Source organism: Nerophis ophidion, linkage group LG01 (assembly GCF_033978795.1).
Source record: "Nerophis ophidion isolate RoL-2023_Sa linkage group LG01, RoL_Noph_v1.0, whole genome shotgun sequence".
Classification (NCBI taxonomy): domain Eukaryota; kingdom Metazoa; phylum Chordata; class Actinopteri; order Syngnathiformes; family Syngnathidae; genus Nerophis; species Nerophis ophidion.
In genome coordinates, this window is record NC_084611.1 from 21,416,694 (window position 1) to 21,427,268 (window position 10,575).

A 10,575-nucleotide genomic window follows, 5' to 3' on the forward strand; every position below is an offset into this window, starting at 1 on the left:
TGCACAATGTGAAGATGAGCTTGTCTGTAGTCGCCGATGTTCGATCGGCAAACTCAGCCTTTTTTCCGAAGCATGTCCATTGAGGAGACGAAGCACCATTTGAGGTTCTACGAAAGCTGGTTATTTATTCAAACACGCTGTTTCTCTCCTCTACCGTTGTCCACTAACCTTGTCTGTACATTTATACCACGTACATATACATTTCCGATTGGCACAAGTACAATAACGACTATTTTTAGGAACGAAAAGTCGTAGTCAATCATTGTTTTTGTAAACAGTCCGAGGTTTAACTAGGTCCGTGAACGCATCGCACGCAGTATGAAAGAGACACAAACATGCGCTGAACATTTTCCTGACCGCGCCACCTCAAAATGTGGACTAAGACGCTACACAACAGCAACTTCAATAACAGAAGCGCGAACACATCGAAGGTAAGAAAGAACAAAGTACAGAAGACGAAATCAACCAAAAGCAGACTTTTTGTTGTTGTTCGTAACTTCACTTTACGTACTTCATTGGGCGACTTCACACTGATTAAGTGTCCCCCGACACATATAACTGTATATTTGAGTCAAATAATTGTGATTTTCACGCTTCTGTTTGTGTAAATGAAATTTTGCAGTTTCACGTTATTTTATCTGAAATGTTTACTTTGCGCCTGCGCCAAGTTTTTGCTGGCGTGCTGTCCCAAGCCTGCTGTAGTGGTCCACTTCCGGAAGTATTTAATTACCTTCTTTGCGCTCTACATTCATAAACATGTCTGCCACATTACATCTTATCTCCTGTTTGCTAATACGTCATTATTTCTCATGCATCTCCAGATGGTTGACCCAGATCTGACATGGCAGACATTGCAGGCTCTCCAGAAAAATGGTGAGCTTATTCTTCGTCATTTCTACTCCATATTATGGACTCCATAAAGGCCTACTGAAATGAGATTTTCTAATTTAAACGGGGATATGTGTCATACTTGATCATTTCGCGATATTGCCATATTTTTGCTGAAAGGATTTACTAGAGAACATTGAAGATAAAGTTCGCAACTTTTGGTCGCTAATAGAAAAGCCCTGCCTCTACCGGAAGTATGTGCGCGTGACGTCACGAGTTGCAGGGCTCTGTTACCCCTCCAAAAACCTTCCCCCCGGAAGACATTTGGCGTGACAGCCCCTCCAATGCCTGAAGGACCCCAATGAGGGCGTGATAATACCAAGTTATATGACTCTTAAGGGCGCCGCCGGCTTCTCTGGGCCCGAGATCATCTAAGATGGACTGATACAAAGTGGAAAAGTGTTCTGTGGTCTGACGAGTCCACGTTTCAAATTTTTGGGGGAAATATTCGACATCATGTCATCCGGACCAAAGGGGAAGCGAACCATCCAGACTGTTATCGACGCAAGGTTGAAAAGCCAGCATCTGTGATGGTATGGGGGTGTATTAGTGCCCAAGGCATGGGTAACTTACACATCTGTGAAGGCACCATTAATGCTGAAAGGTACATACAGGTTTTGGAACAACATATGCTGCCATCTAAGCGCCATCTTTTTCATGGACGCCCCTGCTTATTTCAGAAAGACAATGCCAAGCCACATTCAGCACGTGTTACAACAGCGTGGCTTTGTAAAAAAAAAAAATAGTGCGGGTACTTTACTGGCCCGTCGCAGTCTAGACCTGTCCCCCATCAAGAATGTGTGGCGCATTATGAAGCGTAAAATACGACAGCGGAGACCCCGGACTGTTGAACAACTGAAACTCTACATAAAACAAGAATGGGAAAGAATTCCACTTTCAAAGCTTCAACAATTAGTTTCCTCAGTTCCCAAATGTTTATGGAGTGTTGTTAAAATCAATCAATGTTTATTTATATAGCCCTAAATCACAAGTGTCTCAAAGGGCTGCATAAACCACAACGATATCCTCGGTAGAGCCCACATAAGAGCAAGGAAAAACTCACCCTATTGGGACGTCGGTGACAGTGACAATGATGACTATGAGAAACCTTGGAGAGGACCGCATATGTGGGCAACCCCCACCCCTTGCTAGGGGACCGAAAGCAATGGATGTCGAGCAGGTCTAACATGATATTGTGAAAGTCCAATATAACCGTGAGAGTCCAGTCCAAAGTGGATCCAATATAGTAGCGAGAGTCCCGTCCAAAGTGGAGCCAGCAGTAAAAGAAAAGGTGATGTAACGCCCTTTCCTAACTACTTTGGCACGTGTCGCAGCCATGAAATTCTAAGTTAATTATTATTTGCATTAAAAAAAAGAGTTTATGACAGGGGTAGGGAACCTATGGCTCTAGTGCCAGATGTGGCTCTTTTGATGACTGCATCTGGCTCTCTGATAAATCTGAGCTGACGTTGCTTAACACAATAAGTAATGAATAATTCCACTTGTAATCACAGTGTTAAAAATAATGTTCAAAATATAAAACATTCTCGTGCATTTTTAATCCATCCGTCCGTTTCCTACCGCACCTGTTCAAGAAGTTGCGTTAATGGTAAGACGTTATTTATTTATTATTGGTTAGTGTGGGGCTTGCCCTCCTGGGGGTTCTTCAGACCCCCAAGCCCTGACATGAGAGCCTGTTTCAGGGTTACAATATTGTTTTATTTTTCAATAAGTCTCTCAGTTGCTTTCCAGCAATAGTATTTCCAGCCCCAACTTAGTCTCCCCTCCTGGCTGCTACTTATAACAGAGCGACAGGTGATTAGATAACAAGGCCCAGGTGGGCCGTCTACGCACCTGTCGCTGCATGCCTGCAGGCCACGCCCCCTCCACAGTTAGCTTCAGAATAACAATGTAATTACAAAGAATAAGAGACGTATTATACTCTAGAATTGTTGGTCTTACTTAAAAATGCACGTTTAGTTGTGTTCAGTGTTAAAAAAAATATTATATGGCTCTTACGTAAATATATTTTAAAATATTTGGCTTTTTGGCTCTCTCAGCCCAAAAGGTTCCCGACCCCTGGTTTATGAGATTGAAGATCAAATATCATGTCTTTGTAGTGCATTCAACTGAATATGGGTTGAAAAGGATTTGCAAATCATTGTATTCCGTTTATATTTACATCCAACACAATTTCCCAACTCATATGGAAACAGGGTTTGTAAGTCGAGATGATTGCGTCATTATTTCATTATCAGGCACCGTAAAGTATTGGTAAGGCTAAGTTATTTATAGACTATATGATTTCTGACTTTTTTATCACGTAAAAAATACCAAACTCGCCCACAAAATTAACAACAATGACGATTCTTTAAAAATGATTTTAACGATTGAAAGTCGCCATCAGTCCCACGTGGGTGCTCCGCATCGTCCATGGGTGCTCGACCCCGAAGCACACATGGGATCGGTGCCTATGAAGTGATGTATAGTAATGTTTCTACATTTAATAAAGTATGTATTAGTTTTGATTGAGAGGTAGCGGTAACATTCCGCCTATAATAAGAACAACATTTAAATAGATACTAGACCTACTGTACCTATACTATCATTGCAAGTACGGTATCCAAACAGCACTGTATAGCACACCATGTGTGCACATTTGTAAAATATCTTTAGAACTTCCTGCTGCCCTTGTCTGAATGTATTTATAATCATTGCCTGCCTCAATATTCTTTCAAGAATCCCGGTTTTCAGTTTGTAATGTCTTGTCCCCCACATGAAGGTTCGACTGCAGCAGCTGCTCGTCCATCCAGCAGAGACGATGCTTTGGACACGAGCAATGGTATCATTCCTGGTAAGCAAAGAAAACCTGCAAAATTGAGAACAGTTTGAGTTGAAATGGTAGCTGGACTCTGTTCAGTGTGCAGAGTGTAAATTAAAGCATTATTATCAGTACCAAATACACAGTACAGGCCAAAAGTTTGGACGCACCGTCTGCTCATTCAATGAGTTTCCTTTTTGTTATTATGACTATTTACATTGTAGATTGTCACTGAGGCATCTAAACCATGAATGAACACATTGCAGAGTTATGTACTTCACAAAACAAAGGTGAAATAACTGAAAACATGTTTTATATTCTAATTTCTTCAAAATAGCCACCCTTTGCCCTGATTACTGCTTTGCACACTCTTGGCATTCTCTCGATGAGCTTCAGGCACACCTGTGAAGTGAAAGAAAAAGAGGCAGCATTCTTATAATTTCATTAACATCCAGGAAGAAGGCAGTTCAGTTTTCAACTACCGTATTTCCTTGAATTGGCGCTGGAGCGCTTATTAATTTAAAACCTCTTCTCACTCCTGCGCTTACCAAAGTCTTGCGGTAAAAGTAAGCATGCGCTAATTATTTTAAAACCTCTTCTCACTCCGGCACTTACCAAAGGTATGCAGTAAAAAATTGAGTGTGATGTAAGCTTGGACCTTAAATCCTACTGAACAGCTCTTAATCTTCTTCCCTTTACAGTGGGGCAAAAAAGTATTTAGTCAGCCACCGATTGTGCAAGTTCTCCCACTTAAAATGATGACAGAGGTCTGTAATTTTCATCATAGGTACATTTCAACTGTGAGAGACAGAATGTGAAAAAAAATCCAGGAATTCACATTGTAGGAATTTTTAAGAATTTATTTGTAAATTATGGTGGAAAATAAGTATTTGGTCAACCATTCAAAGCTCTCACTGACGGAAGGAGGTTTTGGCTCAAAATCTCACGATACATGGCCCCATTCATTCTTTCCTTAACACGGATCAATCGTCCTGTCCCCTTAGCAGAAAAACAGCCACAAAGCATGATGTTTCCACCCCCATGCTTCACAGTAGGTATGGTGTTCTTGGGATGCAACTCAGTATTCTTCTTCCTCCAAACACGACGAGTTGAGTTTATACCAAAAAGTTCTATTTTGGTTTCATCTGACCACATGACATTCGCCCAATCCTCTGCTGTATCATCCATGTCTCCATTTTGGTATAAATCTGTGAATCGTTTAAATCCAGGTAGAAAATTATAGGGGTGGTTAGGTACTCGTGGTTTTTGTCTCTGCGCTGACCTAGTTATCAGTACAAGGCAGAGAATTCCCGCGAAAAATATAATGCCAATGTGTGAAGGCACAAGATTGGCTAGCTCTACTATCAACCAATGACATTGCCCGTTATAGGCGTCTGCACGCGTCATTTTCTGACAATATATAGTCCCTGATCCTCAATTATTGTGAGCGTTTCTGAACTCGTATTTTGTTTATATTGGTTGTGTTTATCGGCGACTAATCTGGAAAGAAAACACAGTAGCTCTCAATTAACATGTTTCTTTATTGACAAAACAGTTTCAGACATGTTTAAGTTTATTCAAGAGTCAGACTCGGATTTCAGCTGCTAAAGCGATTCAACAGATTACGCATGTATTGAAACAGATGGTTGGAGTATGAAAGTATTGAAGAAGAAACTGAAGCTATTGAGCGAATAGCTATTGACGCTATTCATAGCCATAGCATGGCCGAATAGCTGCGTTAGCATTGCCGGTAAAATGTGCAAACCAAACGATCAGGACTTTCGCATTTTGTGATAATGGAGCAACTTAAATCCGTCTATTTGGTAAGTGTTTTTTTTCGCATTAAATGTGGGTGGAAGGAAACGTAATATAGTTGCAAATGCATCTGCATGTTATCCATACATCTCTGTGCCATGTCTGCTTCAGCACCGCCGGTAAATAGCATGTTAGCATCGATTAGCTGGCAGTCACGCCGCAACCAAATATGTCTGATTAGCACATAAGTCAACATCAACAAAACTCACCTTTGTGATTTCGTTGACTTTATCGTTGCAAATGTATCTGCAGGTTATCCATACCTCTCTGTGCCATGTCTGTCATCGCCGGTAAAATGTGCAGACATTCCGGCACATTCAATGGGGGTCTGGCGGCAGGTTTCTTGCCACTTTCGCATCTTCGGTGCAACTTGAATCCCTCCCTGTTAGTGTTGTTACACCCTCCGACAACACACCGACGAGGCATGATGTCTCCAAGGTTCCAAAAAATAGTCGAAAAAACGGAAAATAACAGAGCTGAGACCCGGTGTTTGTAATGTGTTGAAAATGAAAATGGCGGCTTTATTACCTCGGTGACGTCACGTTCTGACGTCATCGCCACCAGAGCGATAAACAGAAAGGCGTTTAATTTGCCAAAATTCACCCATTTAGAGTTGGGAAACCGGTTAAAAAAATACATGGTCTTTTTTCTGCAACATCAAGGTATATATTGACGCTTGCATAGGTCTAGTGATAATGTTCCCCTTTAAATGTGTGTGCTTGCAGGAGCTATTGCAGCTGCCATTTTCATCGCACTTTTGCTGGGCCTCTACGCCGGGCTGTGGAAGTGCATGGTGTCCCCACCACAAAGGTAACCGCCTTTAAACACCGTCACAAAACCATTCCTGCTGACGCTCGCCTGTGTGGTCGCCTTCCAGAAAGCGCCGGAAGGTGAGAGCGAGAGTTCACCAAAGAACGTTGGTGTGAAGATTTGACACGGGAGTAAAATACCAGTTTTTCTAGAAAAGGTGTGGACTGAGATGCAGGTGGAGCACATTTCTCCTCGTCACCATGCAGGAGTTTTTTTTTTTGGTAAACTCTGCTTTTCCTACTGCAGCCTTTTGAATGTTGGAAACCGTGCCTGCTGGTTTTTGTTTTTGCTCTATGAACTCAGTGAGGCACAACATGGCCAGCTCACGTCTTCGGGAACAAATAAGCTGTGTGTGTGTTTATGTATGCAAAGTATTGTTCAATACCTTCATGTATGGAACCTCAACTCGCACAGTTCTGAGGGTATACCAAGAACATTGCCTTTGATATTTTTCATAAACCTTCCTTGGAATGCTTTGCTAAATGACTGCAGACATTCTGTTATGAGTCGCAGCATTTTGTAGTGTACTGTGAACCTCGATAAATGTGAAATATCCAACTAATTCTGTACTTTCTGAATAGGGGGGCAGGACCTCATGGGGGGAGGTTGCTGCAAGGTGTTCATGTTTTTATTCGGCCCCCAGCTGGGCTTGTTCACCCTGGCAAGACAGCGGAACATGGGTGTACAGAACTGAAGGAAGCCTGCATAGGCCGCAGGTTTATTTTTGCAGCATGAAAGCGGAACATGTAAGATGGCATCTGCAGACCGCAAAGGCCTACTGAAATGAGATTTTCTTATTTAAACGGGGATAGCAGGTCCATTCTATGTGTCATACTTGATCATTTCGCGATATTGCCATATTTTTGCTGAAAGATTTAGTAGGGGACGGCGTGGCGCGGTTGGGAGAGTGGCCGTGCCAGCAACCTGAGGGTTCCTGGTTCAATCCCCACCTTCTACTAACCTCGTCACGCCTGTTGTGTCCTTGAGCAAGACACTTCACCCTTGCTCCTGATGGTTCGTGGTTAGGGCCTTGCATGGCAGCTCCCGCCATCAGTGTGTGAATGTGTGTGTGTGTAGGGGTGAATGTGGAAATAGTGTCAAAGCGCTTTGAGTACCTTGAAGGTAGAAAAGCGCTATACAAGTATAACCCATTTACCATTTAGAGAAAATTGACGATAAGGTTTGCAAGTTTTTGTCGCTCTTAAAAAAGCCCTGCCTTTCCCAGGAGTAGTGCGCATGTTGTCACAGATTATCGGACTCCTCACATCCACCCATTGATTACAATCATGGAGGCCAGCAGCGCGAGTAATTCTGATCGAGAAAGCGACAATTTCCCCATTAATTTGAGCGAGGATGAAAGATTCGTGTTTGAGGATATTGGTAGCGACGGACAAAAAAAAAAAAAAAAAGCGACAGCTCTGGGCAACGGCAGTGTGAGTGTCTCAGATGTAATCAGACACATGTACTCTGATAATTCAGGAAGATCCCTTATCTGCTTATTGTTTTAATAGTGTTTTAGTGAGATTTTTGTTACGAAAATTGGAGAGTGGATCCCAAGGATGCAGGGACGTAGTATGATATAGTTAAGTTCTTCCTTTATTTAGGTGGAAGTGGAACATAGCCAAAACAAAAAGCGATGGTGGAAATACAAAAACACCATGAATAAATAACTATATCAAACAACCAAAAAATTGAACAGAAAACGCTAGACGAAGCTAGGATAACTTACTTCAAAACACGAAGTAAAACAAAGAAACAAAATGTTAACTAAAGGCGCTAGACAAGGCTAGGATATAAATAAGCAAACCTGAGAGGTGCACAAGACGGACTAGAAAGACTGTGAGTTTGTAGGAGGCCAAGACACATGCGAGAGAACTTGCAGTGGAATACAAAGTTCCGGCACTGACAGGCCGTCAGCACCCAGACTAAATAGGCCACCTAATCAGCTTTCAGGTGTGCACGATTGCCCAGCGTCAGCTGCACTCCAGACTGTGGGCGAGAGCGAGAGTAAACATGACGTGCAAACTTACACAGAAAAACATGAAAAATTCAGTTCACCACAATTTTAAACATTGTAAAGACATACCTCGAGGTCGGATGGCTGCGTTGAACACACTGTGTCTCAGAGAGAAGCCGAGGAGCCAAGCTCACAGCTGCTGCAGAATGACGAATAATCCACGGATGTCTCCGGTAAGATATATATCACAATTTCCCCATCCAAAAACATGCTGGTTGACGTAGAGAAAACATGTTCGCTTGACCGCTCTGTGTTAAAGCTTCACAACAAACAAAGAAACATCGGCTGTGTCTCGGTGCTAAAAACAGCTGCAATCCACCGCTTTCCACCAAAAGCATTGTTTTTTATAGTCTCCATTATTAAATGAACAAATTGCAAAATATTCAGCAACACAGATATCCAAAATACTGTGTAATTATGTGGTTAAAACAGCAGACGACTTTTAGCTGTGTGTGTGAGCAGCGCTAATAATTCCTTACAGTCCGTGACGTCACGCGTACACTTCATCATTCCGCGACGTTTTCAACAAAAAACTCCCAGGAAATTTAAAACTGCAATTTAGTAAACTAAAAAGGCCGTATTGGCATGTGTTCTAATGTTAGTTTATATATCAATGATGAAATATTATCAGACTGCGTGGTCGGTAGTAGTGGGTTTCAGTAGGCCTTTAATTTACACCCTAGTCATGTCAAAAGGCCACTGAACTTTTTTTTATTTACTTATGCCGCAATAACACTGTTGGCCTCATTCTAAAAAAAAAAAAGATTAAAGGTTATTACCAAGGCTTAGGTCAGGTCAATTACAAACCCCGTTTCCATATGAGTTGGGAAATTGTGTTAGATGTAAATATAAACGGAATACAATGATTTGCAAATCATTTTCAACCCATATTCAATTGAATATGCTACAAAGACAACATATTTGATGTTCAAACTGATAAACATTTTTTTGTTGTTGCAGATAATCATTAACTTTAGAATTTGATGCCAGCAACACGTGACAAAGAAGTTGGGAAAGGTGGCAATAAATACTGAAAAAGTTGAGGAATGCTCATCAAACACTTATATGGAACATCCCACAGGTGTGCAGGCTAACATACTCAGTGGCCTAGTGATTAGAGTGTCCGCCCTGAGATCAGTAGGTTGTGAGTTCAAACCCCGCTTGATTCATACCAAAGACTATAAAAATGGCACCCAGCATTAAGGGTTGGAATTGGGGGTTAAATCACCATTAATGATTCCCTGGCATGGCACCACTGCTCCCCTCACCTCCCAGGGGGTGATCAAGGTTGGTGGGTCAAATGGAGAGAATAATTTTGCCACATCTAGTGTGTGTGTGACAATCATTGGTACTTTAACTTTAACTGGGAACAGGTGGGTGCCATAATTGGGTATAAAAACAGCTTCCATGAAATGCTAAGTAATTCACAAACAAGGATGAGGCGAGGGTCACCACTTTGTAGGCAAATTGTCCAACAGTTTTAGAACAACATTTCTCAACGGGCTATTGCAAGGAATTTAGGGATTTTACCATCTACGGTTCATAAAATCAAACGGTTCAGAGAATCTGGAGAAATCACTGCACGTAAGCAAAGATTTTACGGACCTTCGATCCCTCAGGCGGTACTGCATCAAAAACCGTCAGTGTGTAAAGGATATCGCCACATGGGCTCAGGAACACTTCAGAAAACCACTGTCAGTAACTACAGTTGGTTGCTACATCTGTAAGTGCAAGTTAAAACTTCACTATGCAAAGCCAAACCCATTTATCAACAACACCCTGAAACGCCGCTGGGCCCGAGATCATCTAAGATGGACTGACGAGTCCACATTTCAAATTTAATTAGGAAACAGAGGACGTGGTGTCCTCCGGAACAAAGAGGAAAATAACCATTCAGATTGTTACAGGCGCAAAGTTCAAAAGCCAGCATCTGTGATGGTATGGGGGTGTATTAGTGCCCAAGGCATGGGTAACTTACACATCTGTGAAGGCACCATTAATGCTGAATGGTCCATACAGGTTTTGGAGCACCATATGTTGTCATCCAAGCAATGTTATCATGGACGCCCCTGTTTATTTCAGCAAGACAATGCCAAGCCACGTGTTACAACAGCGTGGATTCGTAGTTGATTTTATACCAAAATGGATACATGGAGGATACAGCAGAGGATTGGGAGAATGTCATGTGGTCAGATGAAACCAAAATAAAACTTTTGAGTATAAA

General features: G+C 41.9%; 1 protein-coding gene across 1 annotated transcript; it reads left to right on the forward strand.

Annotated features, from left to right (window-relative positions):
• Positions 1–64: 64 nt before the first annotated feature.
• sb:cb288 (uncharacterized) lies at positions 65–10,575 on the forward strand. The gene is made up of 5 exons (XM_061898162.1): positions 65–431; positions 822–873; positions 3,671–3,742; positions 6,250–6,334; positions 6,402–10,575. The coding sequence occupies exons 1-5, from the start codon at positions 372–374 to the stop codon at positions 6,448–6,450; spliced, it is 318 nt and encodes a 105-aa protein (XP_061754146.1). The 5' UTR covers positions 65–371; the 3' UTR covers positions 6,451–10,575.

Bases quoted from the DNA above. Each gene is read 5' to 3' on its own strand.
- sb:cb288 (XM_061898162.1), top strand. From the start codon at position 372: ATGTGGACTAAGACGCTACACAACAGCAACTTCAATAACAGAAGCGCG. The intron at 432-821 runs GTAAGAAAGAAC...ATGCATCTCCAG, and splicing joins GAAGCGCGAACACATCGAAG to ATGGTTGACCCAGATCTGAC. The intron at 874-3,670 runs GTGAGCTTATTC...CCCCACATGAAG, and splicing joins GCAGGCTCTCCAGAAAAATG to GTTCGACTGCAGCAGCTGCT.